This window comes from Panthera uncia, chromosome B1 (genome assembly GCF_023721935.1).
Source record: "Panthera uncia isolate 11264 chromosome B1, Puncia_PCG_1.0, whole genome shotgun sequence".
NCBI lineage: Eukaryota > Metazoa > Chordata > Mammalia > Carnivora > Felidae > Panthera > Panthera uncia.
The window spans coordinates 1739631-1764388 of record NC_064811.1 but is presented as its reverse complement, the minus strand read 5'-3'; the positions used below and the strand labels follow the sequence as shown (position 1 = coordinate 1764388).

The 24758-nt window shown below is 45.3% G+C and overlaps 1 protein-coding gene across 7 annotated transcripts in view; it reads right to left on the bottom strand.

The window, feature by feature from the left end:
• FAM193A (family with sequence similarity 193 member A) overlaps positions 1 to 24758 on the bottom strand; it is a 163555-nt gene that overhangs the window by 25156 nt on the left and 113641 nt on the right. For 6 of the 7 annotated variants that reach the window (XM_049630178.1, XM_049630179.1, XM_049630177.1 and 3 more), the window contains 7 exons: positions 19972 to 20049; positions 18324 to 18436; positions 17948 to 18190; positions 15392 to 15545; positions 15096 to 15275; positions 9861 to 10112; positions 33 to 231 (listed from right to left, as the gene is read on the bottom strand). In XM_049630178.1, the coding sequence (XP_049486135.1) occupies positions 33 to 231; positions 9861 to 10112; positions 15096 to 15275; positions 15392 to 15545; positions 17948 to 18190; positions 18324 to 18436; positions 19972 to 20049 (1219 nt within the window). The remainder of the gene's footprint in view (positions 1 to 32; positions 232 to 9860; positions 10113 to 15095; positions 15276 to 15391; positions 15546 to 17947; positions 18191 to 18323; positions 18437 to 19971; positions 20050 to 24758) is intronic. The other variant, XM_049630181.1, reaches the window with a different exon arrangement.

Genomic DNA, 24758 nt, shown 5'->3' with positions numbered 1-24758 from the left:
AACCTTTAAGAAAGTTTTAACAAGTTCCTTACCAGAAATTGTATCTGGCAAGAAAGTGCCAGGATTCCAGTTCTTATCATTCATCACTTCTGATCCCCAAAGACTTATAAATTTAGAACTATTCCACTCTGGAGTATTCCCAAAACAGCTTGGATAAATATGGTCTTGAAGAGATGCATTGAATACCTGATGCTTATTTGTGTGATTCTGAACAGGTGCTGGCGGTAAAGCCTACAAAAAAAAATGTTCTAATCACATATCAAAATTAATATTCTGTTTTTACCTACGTAGTTAAACTACAAGCAGACAAACCATGACTGAAAACCCTGTGGGGACGCGCTCGCTGTGGGCAGGCGTCCCGGGCTGAACGCTTCTCGTGGAGCGCTTACTTGGTTGGCTGTCACGCCGTGCACGATCGGTCACATGTGAACCAGGCGTAGGTTTTAAAAGCAACTGGTGTCTCCGGGAATCTACCAAATAGACCTGAGACCACTCAGCAACGTACAGCACTCCTCCCTCGGCACCGTCTCCGTGGGGCTCGCTTGCGTACGAGCTGCTCCTGGGGCTCAGCCTCATCTGGCATTTCCAGGATCACTGCTAAAAAGCCAACTTTGGAATCACTAATGAAAAATGGTGAAAAGTCTTAAACTACTGGCTCACACCTGGGCGAAGTGCAGGCACGTCTGAGGAACTATGGATTTCACGTGAGCCCGGAAGCACGCCCAGGCCCTGCCGGGGCACAGAGGGCGGGTGGCTGGCTGCACACTCCCCTGGCTCCCCACCCCCACCCCCCTCCTCCTGCGCAGAGGCAGCCCCTGCGTCTCCCACCCAGCCTCCTTCCAGTCCTTTCCCTCCCGGCAGCCACAGTGAGCTTTTGAGAGCGAGGCACTCCCTTGCTGGGGACATACCAATGTCTTCCCGCTGCTCTTAAGAGAAAATGGCAAGTCTGTAACATGGCCTGGCCTGGCCCTCCTGTTTACCAAGCCCCTGACACACAGGCCTTCCCTTGGCCCTCAAATCCAATCTCCTCCTTGACCCTGAGCTTTGCCTGTGCTGCACCCAGGTTCTAGAACATCCTAACCTCAGCTCACAACCTCGCTGACTTCCATTCATCCTTTAGGCCTCAGCCTAAACATCCCTTCCTCTAAGAACTCATCGCTACCTTTGCCCTCACCACCCAGCACCCAAGACCAAGGTGGGCCTTCCCAGGCAACACACCTAAAATCCAGTTTTCCCACTTAGAGCTTACTATGGCTATGACTCAAGACTTCCTTGTGGTCTGCTGGTTTAACTTCTGCCCTCCTTCAGGCGGGTCCTGGCCCTGCTGCCCCCTCACCTTGCTGGTGCCAGCACACAGCTTTCCCTCCCCAGGAGGTTAGACAAAGCCCTCAGGGCCTGACTAGGGCAGAGCTTAGGAGGGAATGGGGACAGCACAGGGACAGTCCACATCCACAGACAACTGCCCCACAGCAAGACAGGCTGCAGGAGCCAAAGCAGAGACGTGTCTGCATGGCCTCTGCCTGGAAGGGGAGAGGGCACCGCAGGAAGCAGTCAGTCAGGGTTCAAGAGATGAGGAGGCAGTGGCGCTAGAGACGGAGAGGAGGGGTTCTGGGGCCATCAGGACATTCGCTGCAGCTACCGGAGCAGGAGCCAGAGACCACAGTTCCCAGGAGGTGTGGTCAGTGACACAGCTGGTCGGACACACCAGTCCTGTTCTCAGTCTTTGGGCTGCACAGCCTGATGGGTCTGGACGCCAGCTCTCCCTTTTACTAGCTGTGTGACCTCAGGCAAATTACTCAATCTTTTTGTGCTTTAGTTTTCTCATCCGTAATTTGGAAATACCTACCTCCGAGGGTTGTGGTAAGAATTAAACTGGACAGTGGGTGTCGCTGTGCAGCACACAGATGGCTGAGGTGGACGGTCACCACTTTGTGAGACTGGTCCTTAGACACAGAGCAACCCCGCCCTGCCCCCGGCCACGCCGCCCATCCTGGGTACCAAGAGGAAGTGGGCATCACGCTGCTCAGGTGGCTCAGCACACTCGTCGGCCTGGAAGAGGCTCAGGGAGGTGGAGGTGCGGGGTGGGGAAGGAGTGGACCCTCGGGCTGTCGAACGGGAAGAAACAGGTCTGGATGCCCAGGACCAAGGCAGGAGCCTAATCTAGCTGTTCTGTCAGGGGAGCCCCATGGGCAAAGAGTGAGGAGACCAAGAAAGCCGTACTTCTACAGACCCCAGTTTTCACAAAGTCGTGATAAACTAAGAGCTGCTTTGCTGAGGAGGAATCGATGGGAAGGAAGTTTCTCAGTTTCGAAGACCTTCTGCTAAGGGGCAGAGAGCCCGACAGGTGGAAGCCAGCTGGCTCCGCAGGCGGCACGGCTGCTTTGAGAAGGCCTGGCGGGCAGCTCTGCACAGCCACAGCACGTCCGGGCCCCGAAGCTCCTCACTACTTCCCGAGACCCTCCTGACCCACGGCTGAGAGCAGACAGACTTCCCCTCGAGGGAGCCTGGCTGAGAGCCTCGCTGCTGCCCGCCTGTGTCCAGAGAGCTCATGCTCCCCCTTCCAAACCCTAGCCAGCCTCACCTCCTCTGCAAAACCACCCCACGGGCTCAGTCAGCAGCCCTCCCTCTCCAGGGTGACCTTCCTACTCTGCATGTACAATCCCTGGTAAGGTGTGCCATGGCATTCCGAGGTTTGGATTTGATTCTGTCTTTGTCTTTAGCCTCGGAGATCCTGAAAAACAGGGGCCATGGCTCACCTGTTTCTGTTTTGCTAGCATGTAGCACAGGGCCTGGCACATACCGGATGTTCAATAAAGGCTGAACAGAGTTTAATTTAGAAGGAACGGGAACACAACTATAAAGCTGAAATAACTGAAAACTTCAATTCAATTCAATTCACACACTTCTTCAGAAGCCCATTTACTCAGAGCAGGAAGTCCAGTTGTAGAGACCAAGGGAGCAGGTGGTCCCCACAAACAAGCTGTGTTTATGGGAATGCTCTCCCACAAGACAGCTAAGCCTCAACAGATGTGGGTTTCCTTTAGGACAAAAACCGGCTTCTGTCAACTAGACCGACTGCGGGGCCGAGTACAACTGCCCGCTCAAGTACACCAGTGATTTAAGCATAAAAATAGTCTCTCAACATGTGGATAATGCTGTTGAATTACAACACTGATTTATTTCGCTCTTTGTACAAATCCACACGGCTTCAATTAACAGAAGTTTTCAACTGTTCTCCACTTTGACACAAAAGTGATTTACAGGAAAGTAACATTTTTTCTTTTAATTGAGAGCTCTGACAAACACACATGACAGACGCCTTCTAAACACCTTCCGGATTTCTGCGGGAGCCAGGAGACCCAGCCGTACTGCACACCAACCCACCTCCAACCCAGATTCCGTCAACATGGCTGCTGAACACAACTAGCCAACAGCGCAAAAGACCGAGTCTGTGCACCCACGCGTGAGAGCAGCTGCCAACACTAAGCACTCAAGCAGAAAGGGATTCCAGTTACACCCCAGTGAGCGGGAAGCGGGATGAGTGACTATTGCTTCTTCTTACTATGGTTCTTCAACATTCCTGCCAGAGACAGTAAAGAGGCCAAATCACCACCTTTGTTTCGGTCTTGCTATTTCTCAGGCCAGAAGAATTGAATACAGCCTCTGAAACAAAATACAGATAAAAAATCACAGGGGCGCCTGGGTGGCTCAGTCGGTTGGGTGTCCGACTTCAGCTCAGGTCATGATCTCACGGTTTGTGGGTTCGAGCCCCACATAGGGCTCTGTGCTGACAGCTCAGAGCCTGGAGCCTGCTTCGGATTCTGTGTCTCCCTCTCTGCCCCTCCCCTGCTCATTCTCTGTCTCTCAATGATAAATAAATGTTAAAAAAATTTTTTTTAAAAATCACTGCAGGACCCCCAATGGCAATCTGTTTCTGTCCCTGTGTTCCATATAGCTTTTTTCTTCCTCAAATTCCAACCTGACCTCAGACCTGCTCCATGTCTGGTTTCATCACTTTTGCAGTGGTTGTGCTGAAGTAACCCAGTGAGGGAGGGGACAGATGTACAGGGCCCAGAGCCACATGGGAGCCACCTTGCCAGGCTCCACTCATACTGAACTCACTGAGGGCCAGGATGTGGTGACCATTTCTGACTATTCCTCACACTCCCAGTGAGACTTCAAGACCTCGCTCTATCTCCATTACTAGGCCCTTTCCTAGCACAATGTCTGTTTCAGAACTCCGTTTCCAGATGGAAACTATGCAACATTTAGAGCTGGAAGCCTTGGGCTTCTTCTGAGCCCAGCTCTGCGGTCATGGCCCTCTGCTCCTGGGCCATGGAGGCCAGCAGGCCGGGCCTGCTCTGTGAAGGAGCAGGGGGCGCAGCCTGCCAGCTCACAGACATTCTTCTCTGAGAGGCTGTGTGGTCCCCCTCTGCTCGCACTGTGTCCAGTAAGGGGGACATGACACTCTAGCTCCCAGAAAAATGGCACCAAACACCTCTGTAACAAGGTGCTGAGCCACAGAGAAATCAAGGGGACTCTTTCACAGAGTGAAAACGTGTGGGGACGGGATGGTTTCCTTGAGGGCACATGCACCGTCGTCACGGTGACGGGAGACAGGTCTGTGGTCCCTCGGGAGGCAGGAGAGCTGGAGACTGCCAGGAGGAGTTCAAGGCTCCCAGGGGTCTTCCCCTACTTAGGGCCTTGCTGTTCTCACCGAGTAAGTTGAACAAAACGTGACCCCATAAAAAAAAATCACTATACATATAGGAAACAACACATCCACAGGAGCAACCAAACACCCAGATTTAGATCCTCAAGGTTTCATTCAAACACAGAACTATGTGTAAAATGCTTAAAGAAAGAAAAGATGAAAGAAAACATGATCAAGGAACAAGAGAACATAAAAAGTTGCTAATGTATTTTAAAAATAAATTAACGAGGGGCGCCTGGGTGGCTCAGTCGGTTGAGTGTCTGACTTCGGCTCAGGTCATGATCTCGCAGCTCGTGAGTTCGAGCCCCACATCGGGCTCTGTGCTGACAGCTTGGAGCCTGGAGCCTGCTTCAGATTCTGTGTCTCCCTCGCTCTCTGCCCCTTCCCCACTCACATTCTGTCTCTGTCTCTCTCAAAAATAAATAAACATTAAAAATTTTTTTTTTAATAAATAAACTAATGAAAGCTTACAAATCAGAACCACAGATGGAATTAATACATCAAACTGAAGCGGCAGGTTAGACACACCAGAGAGTCACATAACTGGAAGGCGGATGCAAAAGGGGTTCTCGGGACAGACTGGGGCAGACGCACAAAGCAGGGCGGCAGGCCAGGGGCAGACGAGGGACATAGAAGATGAAAGGGTTGGGCATCATCAGACAGGGATTTAAAATGACTAATGTGGTGAAGGCTTGAGTGGAAAAAGCACACAACATGCGAGAACAAACAGGTAATGTGAGCAGTGAGAAGGAAACTGCAGAAGAATAGAACAAGCTAGGCACAAAGACAGTGCAAGAGAAATGAAGAACGCTTCTGATGAAGTGATCATCAGTGGACGGGACGCGGCCAAGTAAAGAGTCAGTGACCTTCCAGATCTGTCAATAGAAACTTCTCAAACTGAAATGCAAAAAGAAAAAAGAATCAAAAAAAACCCAAACCAAAAAAACCACCGCCACCACTGACCAAAACCAGAGCAACACATCCAAGAAGTGTGTGACAATTTCAAAAGATGTAACAAACAGGAACTAGAATACCAGAAGAAGGCAGATAAAAGACACAAGAAATACCTGAAGGAATAATGGCTGAGAACATTCCAAGATTAATAAAAGACAATGAACCACAGATCCAGGATGCTCAGAGAACACCAAACAGAAAAAAACACACCCCCAAATCTACACCTAGGCATTTTATATTATCAAACTGAAGGAAACCAAAGACAAAAAGAAAACCTTGAAAGCAGCCTGGGGAAAGGGAGGGGAGGAGTGGGGAAAGGAAGGCAAGAGGAGGGGAAGGGAGAAGAGAGGGGGAGGGATCCCTGCACCTCTAAGAATAAGGAAGAGAATTAAAGAGGACATCTCATCAGAAACAATGCAAGGTAAAAGTAGAGTGAAATTTGCTTAAAGTGTTGAAAGAAAAAACCCCGCCAACCTAGAATTCTGATTCCAACGAAATTATCCTTGAAAAGGGAAGGAGACATAAAGACCTCCTCAGACAAACAAAAACTGAGGGAACTCATCGCCAGCAGACCTGCCCTACAAGGAACTTGTAAGATTTTCTTCAGGCAGCAGGAAAATGATATAGGTCAGAAACCTGGATCTGCATAAAGAAAGGAAGGGAATGGGGAAGAAATAAATCTAAGTGAGATAAACTTATTTTGCATTATTCATTGATCTAAAAGAGAACTTTGCTTAAGCAGTAGCAGTAACAATGCACTGGGTGATTAATAAACAGGTAAGTGAAAACAATACAGCACTGTCACAAGGGATGGGAGGGAAGGGCTGGGAACACTCTATGAAAAGGTACCTATATTAACACGAAGCAGAGCAGTTCTTTGAAGGAGGACTTAGATTAGGTAAAATGTATATTCTAATACAACTGCCAATTTTTTAAAAAAGTACCACCGGTATGCTAAAGAGAAGAGCTAAACTAGAATCAAAAAATTAAAAGTGGAGAAGGCAAAAAAGAAGCCTCTGGTAATGAACAGAGAATCGGAAAATGGTTACTCTTAACCCAAAACATCAAAAATCACTTTAAATGTGGCTAGTCTAAATATACCAATGAAATGACAGAAACTGTATTCAGAGTATATTAAAAAACAAGACCCATCTACGTGTGTCTGCAAGAAACCTACTGGAAGCATAAAGGCCGCTTTAAGTTAAACGTAAAGAAATGGAGAAAGAGACACCCTGCTGATGTAAATGAAACACTGGAGGAGCTGTGTTAATTTCAGACAGGTCAGCCCTCAGAGCAGGGAAGATTCTCAGGGATAAAGTAGGGCAGTACATAATGATACAGAAGGGCTAATCCCCCCAGAACACGTAACCATCCTGAACATGTGAGCACCTAACAACACAGCGCCCGGCTACGCAAGACAAAAACCGATAGGACTGCAGGAGGAAGGGGAGAACCCGCCCGTAGTCGGGAGGCTCTGACACCCACCCCTCTGTCAGGAGCGGACAGATCCAGCAGCAGGTCAGGAAGGACATCGTTGGACTCAACAGCACCATCAGTCAACGGCACCTAACCACCTAACGGATGTCTGTAGCCGACTTCATCCACCAACTGCAGAATATGCAAATTCTCAAGGCCACACTCACCAAGACAGCCCACATTCTGGGCCACAAAGCACACTTCAACAAATTCGAGAGAGTAAAAGTCATACGATGTCTGCTCTCAGACCACAAGGGAATTAAAGCAGAAATCAGTAACAAAAAGAAGGCTGCGAAATCCGCAAATATTTGCAAATGAAACTCCCTGTCATATAGTTTTAATTTTTGTCTAGAATTTCATTACTGCCTTTTCCTCCTGCAACTACATTTAACTTTGAAATGACTTCGATCTCAGCATATAAGATACATGTATCACTGGTACAAAGACATTTGAAAGCCAGAAACAATCTTCAAGTTTTCCTAAGTTCAAACAAATAAACTTTCTACACTACTCATCCCAAGCGTTTTAGGTACTAAATATTTACCCACAATGGCCACAGTATGAATTAAAAGAATTACAACTGTAATGACACGAAGGCTTAATGGTGACGGATGCCACTTTACCAGAGTAAAGATCCCTAAAGGCCCCACGAACACAAACAGGGAAGCAGAAGAGCTCCGTGAGCACAGCCGCCCTCCTCCACGTTCAGTGCCCACCTCTGTCTCCCAATGACACGGGGACATCCTCTGAACACGCTTGCTCTGATGTAACTGAACAAGTGTGTGAATTCTCTAGAAGGGGCTTCTACCAACTCCTATGGGGTTGTGAACACGTTATGCATTAGCCACACGTGTATTCACAGTATTCGCTGAAGTCAAACTAACTCAAGTAATACAAACTAATTTTGGAAGACCTTGTAAGTGACAACGCTAGCTTGTTAGAGAAACAAACGTCTTTTGATCAGCTACAATTGAAGTATTTTGCCAAATGCATCTCATTTTTCTAAATAAAAATGGCATCCAGTTAATGTATTTTACATGCATCACTGAACAGTCTTGACATTCATAGCACAGTGACTGAAATGAAGCTTAACAGCTCGTCCTCTGTATTTGCCCTTCTACCTATGAATCCTTCATCACGTCTATCTACTAGATTAAAACTGAAAAGGTATTATTAGATAAATAGATTTTATATACAGATGATGCTCCCCCAAAATATTTTTCTTCTCTTTTACCATTTCAGGGACTACTTATAATGCTCTGACAAAAGGCCAAAAGTTAGGGGGAAAAATATCCGTTTTTAACTGGAGTGTCCCAGCAGCCTCTGGGGAATAATCAGCTTCACTGCACTCTGTTTCTAGGGGTGGTTCCTAGGGACTAGACAGCAGTTCTATCCAGGGAAAAACAGAGTGGATAGCTTCCCCACCTCATATATTCAACCAGAGAGAAAGAGGCTATGTAGGCCAGGCGACTGTGAAAACTGGCTGGCTTTGAATATACACCTGAAAATGCTATTTCAAATCATTTTACTAATAAAGCCATCACTCAATGTCAAACTGAGGGATATCCAATCGAACAAAATTTAAGCATAAACCTGGGTAGTTACCAATTACTTATCACAACAAAACGTAACAAACTGATTCTACTTTACTCTGAATCAGTGGTTGTCACTCTCCTACCCGTGCCCCTCCCCAGAAAACAAAGCCCACTGGTGGGCTACACACACCCCACTTCACGGCAGACGCCCTTGCAGGGAGAAAATGTGTGTGCGGTTTGAAAAAGCCCCTTCCATCCTGCGTTCTCCTCCCTTCTCCCAGTTAAGAATCACGGTTTTAAATCATAAGTCTGTAGTTTGGGGAAAATTTTATTTTTGATTAAAACTAATCTTGAACCAGAATAACTGATAGAAAAGGAAACCAAAAATCAGAATTTAGAAGAGTCAATAAAGCTAAGTTCAAAATAGCTAAGGAGGCAAAGCTATCTAAAGTACAAAGAATAAAACCAACCTAAGAATTTCTCTGCAAAGCCTAAGCTACTCAAATAGAAGCATGGTGTTCTCTGAGAAGAAATACATGAAAATCGAACTTCTTCTAGATGCCCACTCTTTCTCTGAACAAGCTTGCAGCACAGCCAGTTTCTGGGATGCCCTTTCCCGTGTGCCCGCCAGCCACCCCTCAACAAGCACCTGACGCTGGGACTTCTTCCTGTAATGCGCTCAGGATTCCTCCTTAAGTGTGTGTATTTCGACAAGTCCTTAATTTTTGCACATAGAGAGCATAATCATTTCAGATACTGGAGAGCCCCGCTAGGGTCGGAAGACTCATGCGTACTCAGTATTTTACCCATACAATGTTAGGAAAAAGAGCCAGGGCCCAGGGCGCCATAAGTAAAGAACCGAACTATGTCTTGGTGAGAAGAGCTATCTGTGCAGGCACCCAAGGATAACTCGTTATGCCAGCATCACCTGGGAAACTCTTTACATTCTAGTTAATTCTGAAGGAATACATCATGACTTTTGTGATTGTTCTTACAACCGTGAACATTCAAAATTCTGAGAGCTTAAGAGATTACGATAAAAGGAGACATCTGCAGACCTCCCATCAGGAGTAGACATGGTCCTATACAAGTTGACAATTTATGACTTTTTGTTAAACTATGCACTTCTTGCAAAGACCTTAGTGACAGGGGAGCTTCAGGCCCTCTCTGCCTTGACTTACCTTACTGTGTGTGAAGGGGGGCGCTGTATACAAGGTGGGGTGGATGAGAGGGCGGGGCAGGTGTGGGACTGCGTGCAAAGGCACGTGTCCGTGGATGTGGGGGTAAAGATGCAGAGCAGGGTGTGTGGGCTTCTCTGGGCTCATGAACTGATGGCCAGGAGGAAGGGCGCCAGCTGTCATTGCTGATGCTGTCAGTCCAGAGGCTTCTTGTTTACAAACATGACATTCACAAGTGTTTGGAGTTTGTTCAGCCTGGAAGGAAAGAAAAAAAGAAAAAAGTACCCAGTTATTTAGCGAAACAAAGAAGGGACAAATTAAAAAGTCACATTCTGCTGAGCAGCTACACAGCCAAAACAAAGCTGGCAGGGCTCATCTGATACCTCAAGTCACCCAGGGCCCTCCTTGTAAAGTACAGAGGGGACCCCATGAGCCCAGGATGCAGGAAACCTGAGGAGAGAAGAGATGCACACCTCACTCCCCAGCCGGGCGTCTGCTGAGGTGGCACCCGCACCAGTGTGCTCCCGTGCCTGTCCGCGAAGGGACAAGGGGACTGGCAAGGGTGGCAGAGTACAGAGGGGGGCTGGGGCCGGGGACAACAGAGCACTGGTACTGGGCTCCACGGGGCTCGCACTGCTAAGGCGTGGTTACATGGAGATTCTGTGAAGGTACCAGAGACAGGACTCAGCTGAGGGAAGAGAGGCAGTTGGTGGCTTCTCTCCCTCGAAACAAGGTAAAACTGAACACAATTGTCAAAGCAACCATCTGAGGATCTGAAAGTCAACCAAAGGGAAAAAGCAAATTGAGAAGCATTTATTCATGCCAATCTACTAGAATGTCAGGTAAGAGAAATGGGAGCCTAGCCCTCTTGCCTGGGGCACTTCCCGTTGCCAACAGCCCTTAAAAATAAACTTAAAAAAACCCCCAAAAACAAAAACAAAGAATCAACAGCAGAATTAAAATGGAATACTAAAATTTTTGTCTGATACAAAAGAGGAACAGAGGAACAAAACATATGAGACCTAGAGAAACAGACAGCAAATGGCAGCTGTTCACAGCACCAATCATGACATGAACCATAAACAAAGCACTCCAGACCAAAGGCAGGATCGATGGACAAGATGCAAATACAAGACCCAACTAAAAGATTCAAAGACAAATCCTACATTCTAAGACATGAAAAAATATATAATGTGCACACACAGTAATTCTAAGACAGCTGGAATGACTCTTCATGTCACATGAAATGGTCTTTAAGAGAAGAAATGCTAGTGGAGAATCATCTCATAATGACAAAAGAGTCAATATACCAGGAAGATGTAACAATAATACATGTATACACCTTCAACAACACTGTCCCAAATGCATGAATCAAAATCTGGCAGATTTGAGAAGGGAACAGACGATCCCGCAGTTATACTTGAAGACTTCGGTACATCTGTCAGCAATTTTTAGAACAAGACAGAAAACCAGTAAGGATACAAAAGACTTGAATAATGGTATCAGTTTGACCAAACTTTCATTTGTAGGACACTCCACAAGAGCGGAACACAAATTATTTTCAAGTGTACATGGGGCATCATCTAGGAGAGACCACATGTTAAGCCATAAAACAGGTCTCAATAAGTTTTCAAGTTCTAAAATCAGTAATCTAAGCTTAGACTTCACAAGTTAGAAAGGGAAAAACAAACCAAAGACTGCAGCAGAAGTAATGAAGATCAGAATACAAATAAATGAAATTAAGAGAAAAACAGAGAAAATTAAAACCTAAAATTGGTTATTTACAAAAATTGATAGACCTCTAGCAAACAAAATTTGTAAGAAAACAAAATTACCAAAACCAGGGATTAACATCACTCCAGACCCTGTAGAATTAAAAGAATTTATAAGTGAATACCAGAAACAACCTTATGCCATCAAATTAGGTGAAATGGATGAATTCCTAAAAAGACACAAATTTTTTAAATTAACTCAAGAGGAAATAGAAAATCTGAGTAAACCTATTAATAAACAAAACCCGAATGAGTAATTGTAAGTCTTCCCAGAAAAAAAAAAGTCCAGGTCCAGGGGATTTCACTGGTAAATTCTATCACATATTTAAGAAATCTGAATTTTAGACAAATTGCTTCAGAAACTGTAGGCAGAATAAACACTTCCCAACTAATTCCTTAAGGCTAATATTATCAAAGTCAGACAAAGATGTCACAAGGAGAGATGACCATAAAATAGTATCTTTCATTAACATGGATGTAAAAGATTAGGAAACCAATCCAGCAACAAACAAAAAAATTATATACCACACCAAGTGGGATTTATCCTAGGAATACAAGGTTGGTTTAATATCCAAAAATCACTTGATGCAATACACCACAGTAACAGAATGAAGGATGAAAACCACAGGGACATCTCAATAGATGCAGAAAAGGCATCTGGAAAACCAGATACATGTCCATGATAAAACTCTCAGGAAACTAGGAGTTGACAGGATTCATGTCCTCCACTTGGTAAGGTCATCCCTAGACACTGTGCAGGTAGCATCACACTAGTAACAGACTGAGTACTTCCCTCCAGGCCTGGGACCAAGGCAAAGACATACGCTTGCAACGCTTCCCCGCAGAGCTGGACTGGAGGCGCTAGCTAGCTCAGGAAGGCGAGAGTAAGACATTAAAAGCATCCAGATTGAGGAAAAAGTAAAACTGTCTTTATTCACAAACAACATAATCTTGCATGTAGAAAATCCAAAGGGATCTACCAAAAAAAAAAAAAAAAAAAAAAAAGGAAAAACAACAAAAGAATAAATGAGTTTAAGCTACAGAATATAAGATCAATATATAAAAATCAACCGTATTTCTACATATTGCCAACAATCAATTGAAAACTGAAATTAGAAAATACCATTTACTGCAGAATCAAAACCATCTAATACTTAAGAATAAATTTAGGAAGTTCAAGACCTACTTACTAGAAATTTTAACTGCTGAAAGAAATCAACAATGATTTAAACAAATGGAAAGGTATAGTGCATTCACAGACTGACAGATTCCAATTTTGTTAGGACTATATTTTCCCCAAATTGATCTGTATTATCCCACAGATAAAAGACTAGGCCCAGAGGATTCTGCCCAGGTGAATTCTACCAAATATTCAAGAATTCAACTCAATCTCTATCAAAATCCAGGCAAACTTTTTTGTAGAACAAGCTGATTCTAAAACTTACATGGAAACATAAAGGATTCTGAACAGCCTAAACAGTTTTCAATAAGGCCTCACCAAGCTGGAGAGCAGATCCTACCTTATTTCCAAACTTACTATAAAGCATAGGTCAAATACACTATGGGAAAGGACCCAGAGGTCAAATAAACACAGAATACAGAGTGCAGACAATCAACACCTGTATTTATAGTCAAATGATTTTCAGCAAATGGCCACTGCAATTCAACAGGAAAAGAGATGGTCTTTTCAACAAATGGTGCTGGGACAATCTGGATATCCACATGTGCAAAAAGATGAATTTAAACCCTACTCTCACACCATAAGTAAAAACTGGGTCAAATGACCAAGACCTGAGTAAGAGCTAAAATTACAAATCGTCTAGAAGAAAACAGAGTTTTGTATTAGGCAAAGTTTTCTTGGATGGGACATCAAAAGTATGATTCATAAAAGAAAGAGTTGATGAATTAGAACTCAGCAAAATTAAAAACTTTTGATTTTCAAAAAATACCATTAAAAACTAACAGACATGCCACAGACCAAGAGAAAATGTTTTCAGATCACGTAATTATAAAGGAGGGACAACACATAAAGAACTCTTCTAATTCCTATAACTCAATAAGCTGGAAAAGGAAACAAATGGCCCATCGATATATATAAAAGAATGCTCAGCTTTACCCATAAACAATAAAATGGAGACTGAAACTTGAAGGGATTACCAATTCTTATCAAACTGGCAGCACCCCAAAACTGTATGATAGCAGCCTCTTCGGGGGGGCAGGGCAGCCATCACACTCTGACCCAGAAAAGCCACTGCTGGTGACCAATCCTGGGGATAGACCTACTTATGTATGAAAGATGAGTAAGGACGCTCCCTGAACAGTATATAGGGGAAAAAGAGGGAAGCAAACACAGGTGCCCAGCAGCAGGGGACTAAAAAGAAAAACAAAACCATGGTACATCCACCTGCTGGAACACAGAGGGCAGCAGAAGAGAACAAAGTGCACTCTGTACAGGGCGAGTTGGTCAGGGAACTGCCTGTGCACATAAGCCTTTTCATTTGAAAGGGGAAGAAGAAACATTAGTATTTGCATAAGCAAACACTGGGAAGACACACGACAACGAGTAAGACTGGTTATCTACTGGGACTAAAACTGGGGGTGGGTAGGTGCTGGCCAGGGCAGATGGTGAAGGACAAGGGGGCAGGACTTCTCAATGTAACACCTTTTCACCATGTCACCGTCCTTGCCTGAACCGTGGATCTACACTGCCTATTAAGTAAGTTAATTAACTAAGCATCTTGACTTTTACCTGGTCTTCCTTTCACTTAAAAACTACGTGATAACCTATCTATAAAACTGAGTCTCTAAGAAAAGACAGTTGTCTCATGAGGTATTACCTTCAGTTAAGAAACCAGATATCCACCAGAAAGAAAACCTCCCTTACAAAATCAACCATTTCTGAAATTTTAACATTCCACTATTTTACTTATTAAAAAAAGTCTCACTGGGTGGTTCAGTCAGTTAAGCATCCAACTTTGGCACAGGTCATGATCTCACGGGCCATGGGTTCGTGAGTTCGAGCCCCATGTCAGGCTCTCTGCTGTTAACACTGAGCCTGCTTGGGATCTGCTACCTCCCTGTCCCTCCCCCACTCACGTGCACGCGTGTGCACGCGTGCGCGCTCTCTCTCTCTCAACAATAAACATTTAAAAAGCAAAAACACAAACTCTCCCCTTGCTTCTTTACAGAAAAAACCCTCTATGATACCCAAATATCTGGAGCTACTCTGGAGAGCTACAAAATCAAGACCGTCGATTAGACTCAAGCAAGAGGAACAAGATCAAAATGGGGCTCAGGAGTCATGTTTGTTTATTTTTAAAAGCATGCTCTGATCCTCTCCAGTGCTCATCTTCAGAAGTTATTCAAAACAACACAATTTTACATTCAATAATTCTCATGTTTAGGAAATACACACGGAGAAAGATACCCTTGGCAAAACACAAAGTTCAGAAAGATAAAATCGTACCTGCTGAGTTGGGTAAGATGGGGGTGGACTGTCCACTTTACTTTCCTCTTTCCTGGGGCTCCCATTGCCTAGAGCTACGTCTTGCTTTGGGGCTCCTGGCGGCTCCCCACTGCTTTCGCCATCTGCCTCTTCGTCGTCAGCCTCTGAAGAGCTACTACTGGTACTGCTTACCTGAGGGGACTTTAGAAACAACCTTTATCATTTATACTTTTCAAAACGCAAGAATATAAAAAAATAAGATGCCAGATCACCATTTTATGCCACTTATTGTCACCAGGAAGAAGTTGTACCCATACCTCATCTTTCAGAGCCATGTTTTCCCCGCCACCATTCAATTCGCTGTGGATTCCATTCATGTTGGCCACCACCTCAGTATCGTCGTAGTTACTCAATGGATAAATATCAGCAAACTTAGCTGACAATGGTGCAACGTCTTCGTCATCACTACAACTGAGACAGGCAGAGATGGTCACCACGAGGCCATTTACCCGGAGGGACAGTGAGTGAACCACCCACAAAGCACAGACGTCTCCTTCACGGACACTATTCTTGTTCACAAGAGTGTTACACTGAGCGCCACACACTTCCTACTATCTCTCAGTAACCTGAACACAAGGAGAAAAATGCCTGAACAATTACCATTGGTACTATTTAGAAGAATGGAAAACAAAACTCCAAAAGTAGAAAAATGTTGGAAAAAGCATAAAAATGTAATCAGATTAATCACTGCATTCCCACTCAACTTGAAGTGCCTTGGTCTACAGCTGTTCTCTGCCATTTCCAAGCAGACACAATTTTTTACTAAAATTAAAGGACTACAAAGGACTGCCAAAATTTCAGACATAGCCAGGTGAACAAAACTTTAAGGCACTTAGCTGACAAAATACTGAAAGTTTTTCACCATAAGGCCAGCTCTGGACAAGTCAGTCATGATCTTACGTAAGTATCAGCTTTAGCAAGACATCTAAACAATGGGCAAATGAAATACTTACTAAAAATTATAAGCAAATTTCAAGACTGTAGCCAACGAAGGCCACTTCAAACACACGCTTTTCTGGTGTGTGGAAAGAGTGGGCACGGAGCTCCCACTGCAGTGCAAATTGTTCAAGGTGTGATGTGACCACACGTGGTCACCCCATAGTCTATGTGAGCATGCCTCTGAGTCCATCTTCTGCCTCAGCATACAACAACCTCCAGAAGGAAAAGTCCTAAGAACTAGCGACCTTTTAGCTTCAGAAGAGCGTCCAGAATTGCTCAACTCAAATGTCTTTCCCATTTTTAGAAAGAGAGTCAACATACTACAGCACACTCACCAAGGGAAGCACACAGCACCCACCGGGTGCGGGCTGTGCAGGCTTCCTGAGGGCCTGTGGTGCCTGAGGTGACGGGACATTTTGCCTTGGTCGACACTCAGCCGCTCCTGAGATGTTATAACCACCATGACCCACAGATGAGGAAACCGAGGTTCAGAGATGAAGTGATTAAATCGTCTGCTCGACGTAATGAAGGCGGGCTGCACTGGCCCTAGAGCCCACCAAAACTGGAGGGCACTGCTGAACAGAGACTAAAACTGCACGACTCTATTTAAGCGCCTTCGCGATGACACCAAGAAAGAGACAACACGTACCAAAGGCAACGCTGGAGGGCTTCAGGTCACGGTAAATCGTATTTGGCAGACATTAGCCCCAGGCTGCTGAAGGACCAGAGGCCCGGAGCGGCCACGGACAACCCCAGCCTGAGGAGAAAGGTGCCCACAGCCCACTTCCTCCACCACGTGACAAGGCACAGGAGCTCACACCTGACGCTGGCAGCTGTGACATGTGAGCAGGGATGGGCTCTTCTGACACACATTTTTATCAGGCTGTATGTGTTTCCTGCCGATACGTTTTTTAGAGGCTGGTAAACAGCTGGCTGGGACACTCTCGACCCTCCTTCACAGACTCCCAGAGAGCACAGGGTGTCCAGGACTAGAAAGCAGTTCGAGCTCAACAGAGTCATGGCATTCAGACCAATCCCTTTAGCATTATTTTGTGTTTGAGACCAGATGCATATTGAGGACTGGAAGACTCCAAAGGAAAGCCTTGGAGTCATCGTGAGAAATCCAGATGGAGGCAGTGAGAAATCTGAGAAGCGCTGAACAGCCCGCAGTTGGGGCAACAATCTCTACTACTGGGTACCGGGGCTGATGGCCGTCACCTGCACAGGGCTCCTGACCCCCCTATGCTCTACGATAAGCGAAATACAAACCTAAATGTACCTAAATAAAATAAAAACACGCATCCATGTGCAACCCGTCCAGAAGTCAGGGTGGAAAGCCTCAACAAATGACAGGGTCACAACTCCGAACAAACGTGGGACCACTCACCTACGGTGTGAATTGGCGATAGTGGCAAAGCCACCTCGCTCATACAAAATGTACTTCTAGATAATGTGGGAACACGGAAAACAGAACCTTTCAATCGCTTGCTAAAGTGATCATCTGGGTTTTTAGCAAGACATGGAATAAGCATGAATGCTGAACGGACAATGAGGCGGAATGAGCTTCGGGCTGATCACCCTCAAATAAAATGAGGAAACGTGAAGCCAGAACTGAAGAGACACTTCCCTGCATACCAACATGGTTTTTCTTTACTGGCATTTATTAATTTACCGTATTTTTTTTTCAGGTAATGAAATAGTGTCAAAGTTTGGGTTTACTGATTTCATATTTTAAAAGTTGCTTAAAAAATGAAGGATCCTTTTTCTGGAAAAGCACTATAATGATATCCATACTTCTGCAGACAATACTGTCCATACTTCTCATTACTGGGTTACGTAAATTTCTGAAATCTTATTACAAAGTCACAACTTACAAAGTTGGTGCAGAGCCATTGTCTGTGAGGATGAGTCTGGGATGTTGCTGAATTGTAATGGGAGAGCTGGAACCTGACCCTGAGCTTGCTGAGGACACGCTAGGTGGGCGCATCTCAGAGAGATAGTCGGGAGCAGAATCCACTTGGAGGGGCAGCTGGTGACTGTGGATGTCGCCAGTGACGGGGGGGTCCATGACACCACAAGTGAGGATGTGTGAGAGGCTGCAGTCATCACAAGCACATCTGAGTGGGAATGAAGGACAGTTACCCAGAGAGCCAGGAGAGAAGGTCAGACCACACTCTGTCAGGGTCGGCGCCTCTGCTGAGGCCGTGGGTCCCACAGGCCCTCTGTGCCCACACGACAGCACAGGCTCACCTTCTCCTGTAGTTGCAGTTGGGGCAGTCGGGCATGCTCAGCCGGGAGGACAACATGTGCCTCATGGCGTCCGTGAAGTTGTTCTCACCAGCAACTGCTTTCTTGTTGGTTAGCTGGAGGGAATCATCAAATGAGAGGTTAACTCTGCAAGACATATTCCCCAATCAGGTGGTCTGGGTTTTCAGTAATCATGGTAATATGTACCACGCCCATCTAGAAGCCAGCGGCCACAGCTTCCCAGAATAGGAAAGGGCCACGAAGGGGTGGGGGGAAAGGGGCAGACCTGAAATGTGCAGCAGCCCTTGGCTAGAGCTGCACAAAGGTCAGGGAGCAAGAACACCCCCCGTTGGTGCCTCACCAGCAGACACCAGCCTTGACCCCAAATGGCTGTGTGCTCGGGACTCACTAGGGACCAGGAGCTCAGAACTAAACTGTGGCCCCCAAGGAGCTCAGACCCTGAAAGAGGAAACCACGAGGTGGGAGGTGCTCCAGCCCAGATCTGTGCAGGAGGCCACGGAAATGGAAACAGAAAAGCAGCTCAGCAGGGCCGGTGTGTGTGGGGCAGGGGGTGATTCACAGGGGAGGCGGTTCGCTGGTAACTTCATCAGAGGCCAAAAAAAAAAGAAAAAAAAGCCTCTGGGTCAGAGGCAGAGCACTGAGCTAAGCATCCAATGAAACACCTCTAGAAGGCCTACTGACCCTGGGCTGAGCAGGAAAGGGGTCTTGGCAGACTGGGAGGAGAGCACCGTGCCCAACAGGCCTGCACACACGGAGCTGTAGCACGAGTGGCACTTGTGACACGTGATGGCAGCTGGCAGGTGGGAGCAAGGCCAGTTGGGGAGGACGCCCACTGCAGGGACAAGGACCAGCAACTGAAGGGGGTGGAGCCAGGAGCTACGTGGAAAGTGGCACCCAAACTTCCAATCAACTAGGCAAGCATCTGGATTTCAGAGAAGCCTGTGGACCAGCTCTGGCAACGGAAGGGGTGAGGCTGGAAGGGCCATTTGATAGGACAGAATCCATACAGGAAGGGTAGGGGGGGCCGGGGGCAGGAGAGCATGCTGAGCATGGTGCCCTCTACCCGTGGGGCCCAGAGGAGACCACAGGGGTGAGGACAGGGGGCACCAATGTCTGGAGAGGGCCAAGGGAGAAAAGCTGGCTGGAGAAAAGCAGCAGACGCCAGCATGTGGACGAAAATCAAGGGGCGCAAGCTTCCAAAGTCGAGTGCCCTGAGGCCATCATGACAAGTCACCGCACCCCCCCCCCCCCCCGCAAGCCTCAGTGGGTGCAGAGGGGCAGGGAAGAGCCTGTGGGGAAGCAGGGAGGCAGGGAGCGAGCAGCACTGTCAGCAGCCACACTGAACGTATGGCCCAGGCGTGTGGGAGGCCGGGAAACGGCCTGAGGGGGGTGGGCCCAGTCCCACTCTGTGACCCCACCACCTGCCTAGAGAGCACAGGGCTAGAGGGGGTCACTTGATAAACGGGTTTTTCCTTGAGGAATACAGAGGATGCGGAAACAGATAAGGAAAATTAGTTTATCTAGGATTAACAACACTATCTCAGGAGCAGGCAGGGCAGTGTGGCCTTGAAATGGTGGGGTTTCCCGAGCTGCATTCCTGCTCTGGCGTGCAGCCTCCCCACAGCCTTACCTGCTCCTCAATGAATCGCCTTTGTTTGAAAAGCTCCCAGTCCTCTGTCAGCATGCGCTGTTTGGTTTTCATGGTCATCTAGTAAGGAGATGCAAACAAAAAACCTCAGTACCAGCAAGAGTCACCCAGGCGTCTGCGAGGGGAGATCTCAGATCTGGTGCATGTGACAAAGCACCTACAGAGGCTCCACCTCTTTCACGTGCTCTTCTTACGTGGGAAACACGGAGGAACTCACATTAAAAAAAGAAATTAAGATGTCAGAGCTGAATCTGTCACTGCAGTAGTGAACATTCATCCTTTACCGAAAGCCTCTTGTTATGTGCCCTGCCTGAACCAGAGATCCAGAAATGGAGATGACCCAGCCTGCCCGTGACGAGCCTGCGGACAGGACACCGGTGTCACAAAGGGGCGAATTTGGTACAACTGCACTCACACGAGGCCCCTGGAGGAGTCAAGTCCACAGAACAGAAGGTAGACGGGGGCACCAGGGGCTGGGAGGGGTGGGGGGAAGGGAGGGCTGTTGTGCAGTGGGACAGGGTGTCCTTCAGGGAAGGTGGAGACGTTCTACAGGCAGAGGCTGGGGACGCTCACAACCATGGGAATGTACTTACTGCCACTGAACTGGACACTTCACAGTGGTTAAAACTGTAGATTTTATGTTACGTGTATTTTACCACAATTAGAAAAGAAGCCCAATTGAGGGGGACAGGGAATAAAGAATGGGCTCAAAGGTACAGTTTTAGTGGGCGGGGGGAGGCTATGAAACAATGAAGTCTTGATGTTTATCTAAATGTATTCTCCTAATTATTAAAAACTTCAGAATAACCTCTAAAAACATAGATGTGGGATTTGTATCTCCCAAATTATCCAAACAAAGAAAAGGAGGGGGGGGGGACATATTTAATCCCATAGACAAGAAAATACTACCAATAAACCCTCCAAAACAAAAGTAATTTCAAAAAATAAATTCACGCTTTTGGAAAAAAACATTTTTAATCATTTAAACCATAAGAGAAGAAATCAAAGTTGAAAGTACAGTCCACAGAAATAACTGACAATGAAAGCCCCACGAATCTGATTATGTAAGATGTGCCCAACATGTAGAAGAAAATGTACCGGTTTAGATGCATTTCTGAGAGAACGAAACAGAACAAAAGACTGAAAAGTATGTGTTCAACCTAACAAGCCAAAGGAACAAAATAAAAATGAGAAACAAACCCATAAGGCAGGAAGAAATTAAAGGTAAAAGCAGAAATTATCAGGAAAATGAAGAAGCAAATGTGATCAATAAACAGGGGAACACTGTTCTCCAAATTCCCTCCCAGGCCGACCAAGGGAAGAAAAGGCCCCACAGGAAAAGTGGGCCTGAGAAAGGGCAGACACAGGCAGGGGGGGGCAGGAGGAAGTAACTGTACAAGGTAGACATTCACATCCAAAGAAAAGCTGTGAGCAGGTGGCTCACAGGCTGTTCCGCTGGGCCTGCACAGTGCTTTTTAAAAAGCTGAGTCAACATTAGAAAGCTCTTGAGATTCCACCTAAGGGCCAGACTTCTCTGGACGTCTTCGCAGCTCTGAGGCACCTGCCCTTTGCCGCCCTCCTGGCCGAGGGTGTGGTGTTTCCTTTGGTGCAGATGGTGCTCTCCATGCCAAGTGTGCCAGGGAGGCGGCCGGGGCGTGGGCAGCAGCTCTCCCACAGCCTCCCCTCTGAGCACAAGCTTGTAATCCCTTGTCTAAACGATGCAGACAACTTCCTAGGCGAACATCAATTTGTGGAGCTGACTCATGAAGCAAAACCCCCAGAACAGACAACAAAGTAAAATGTAAACTGAAAAGGCAGCATGAGGTCTAGAATCCTCGCTCCTCCTCCCTGCAAAACAAATCATGCCCCAGGTTTTAGGGTGTATTCCCTCAAATCCTTTATGGAAAAAAAAAATTTTTAACTGGATGCTGCTAAAAACATCATGGAAAGTTTCTCAATTCATTCTACGAGACTAGCATAACCTTTATGCAAAACAGAGAAGGCCTCAAAGACAAAGAGTCAATGATACCTCAGAATACAGACACCAAAATCCTAGTATCAGCTACTTAAATCTAGTTATGGGTTAACAGAGAATACACCATAATCTAGTAAGACGTTAATTCCAGGGATGCAAACATGTCTCAAAATTAGGAAACCTAATCTCTCAACTTCATATAGAAAAATACATAAAAGAAAAAACCATACAATCAAATTCAGTATCTACTTCTGCTTTTTACAAAAATCGTAACTTCAATAAGCTAGAAAAGGGAGCCTTCCTTAATTTGCCAAGAACTATCATCAGTAAGCGAGGCAAGCACGTGACCTAACGGGAAGCCAGAGCAGAGCACAGCGCCAACAGCAGTAGCCGACAGCAGTAGGCATTCGTGCTGTGCCGAAGGCTTTAACCGAAGCCAAACAAACCAGTTCAAGTGCCAGAGAGGGTAAGACAAAACATTATTGTAGGGGTCACGGTCTCCTAGAAAATTCGAGGCAGCCAACTCAGAAACTCCTGGAGAGTAAGGGTGTTGGGTGGAGTGCCAACAGCGTGACAGTGCGGCCCCAACACCCGAAGCCCCCAGGTATAAACTTGGTAGGAAACAAACGGTAAAATCATAACACAGAATACAAAAAAAAAAAAAAAAAAAAAAAACCTAAAAAGAGAATATATACCATCTTCTTGAATGGGAAGATTGAATATCGGTGCCAGTCCTCCCTTTACGTGACATACGTCTGTTTTTAGGAAAAATCTTTTTCTCACAAGTAGCTATCACTATGGCACATTTAAAGACGATTTTAAAGGAGCTACACATTAGGAAAGGTAGTAATTTCTGTATTTTAGTATAGAACTCGGCACACACTCAGTAGAACTACTGTTTTGACCCTCTCCTCACATCCTCTGTGATTAACTTTTCCGAACATTTGGGTACCTGCAGGCTTATGTATGTGTCAAATAACAAATAAAGGATACGTTTTAAAAAGCAAGCAAAAACAAGTGATTTAAAGCTGTCAGCCGTCTCCCATGTCCATGCTTACTTGTGAATACTCAATTATTTTACAGATGTTTTGAAACCTTGAAATTACTACATAATTCCTAAACTACTACTCGATTAGAAGTGACTGATGTCCATTCCAAGGGTTCTAGAAAGACTGGTACCTTCCAGATGCTAAAATTACTCAGTTTCCCTAATTTGTATTAATGGCATCATGGTTTCTTGATAGGTGAGTGAAAATAAATTTTTGGTTGCTTTAGTAAAGAGGATGTCTTTTCTTTGTGGGGAAAAAAAAGGGAAAATACCTTTTTTTCCTTTTTCTTATTGTGGTAAAATACACATAACATAAAATTTGCCACCTTAACCATTTTTAAGTGTACAGTTCAGTGGTATTAAGTACATTCACATCATCGTACAAACATCCCTACCATCCATTCCCAGAACTTTCTCATCCTCCTCAAATGACACTCTGTCCCCATTAGTAATAACTCCCCGTTCTCCCCTTCCCCCCCCCCCCACTTCCCTGGCTCTGGTCCCCATGAATTAACACTTTCTGTCCCTAAGAATCTGACTATGGTAGAGACCTCATATAAGTGGAGTTCTACCATATTTATTCTTTTGTGTCTGCTGTATTTCACTTGGAGTCCTATTTTCATTCATATTTTTGGTCTTCCATTTAGGTCCTTGATCTACCGAGTTAATTTTTGCATATGGTGTGAGGTAAGGTTCCAATGTCATTCTTCTGCGTATGGGTAAGTTTTGAAATCACAAAGTGTGAGTCCTCCAGTTTTGTTGTTCTTTTTCAAGATTGTTCTGGATACTCTGGGTCTCCTGAGATTGCATATGAATTTTAAGATGGGTTTTTCTTTTTTCTTAATGTTTATTTTTGTGAGGGAGGGATGCAGAGAGAGAGGGGGACAGAGAATCCCAACCAGGCTCTGTACTGACAGCTGCGAGCCCAATGTGGGGCTCAAACTCATGAACCGCAAGATCATGACCTGAGCTGAAAGACAGACACTCAACTGACTAAGCCACCTAGGTGCCACAAGATGTATTTTTCTATTTCTACAAAAACAACTTTACGATTTTGACAGGGATAGCATGGAGTGTGTAGACCACTTTAGCTAATACAGACATTTTAACATTATTAAGTCTTCCAACGAACATGGCATGTACTTCCCTTTATGTCTTTAATTTCTTTCAGAAAGTTTAATGGTTTTCACTGTATAAACCTTCCACCTCCTTGAGTGAATTAATTTATAAGTATTTTACTCATTTTGATAGTGTTGTAAATGGGATTTTTTATAATTTCCTTTGCAGATTATTTGTTGTTAATGTACAGAAATATAACTTTTTGTGCACTTTGTTCTTGATGCTTTGCTGAATTCATTTATTAGTTCTAGCATTTTTTTTTTTTACAGTCTTTAGGATTTTCTACACATAAGATCATATCATCCACAGAGATAATTTACCTTCTCCCATCCCAATTTGGATGCCTTTTATTTTTCTGGCCTAATTGCTCTGACCGGAACTTCTAGTATCATGTTGAATAGAAGCAGAGAAACCAAGCAACCTTGCCTTATTCCTCATCTTAGAGGAAATGCTTTCAGTCTTTCACCACTGAGTATGATGGTTCCCATGGATTTTCACACATGGCTTTCTTATGTGGAGGTAGTTCCCTTCTGCTCCTAGTTTGTTGAGTGTTTTATCATGAAAGAGGGTTAAATACTGTCAAATGATTTTTGTGCATCAACTGAGACTATTTTTTTTTTTTTTTTT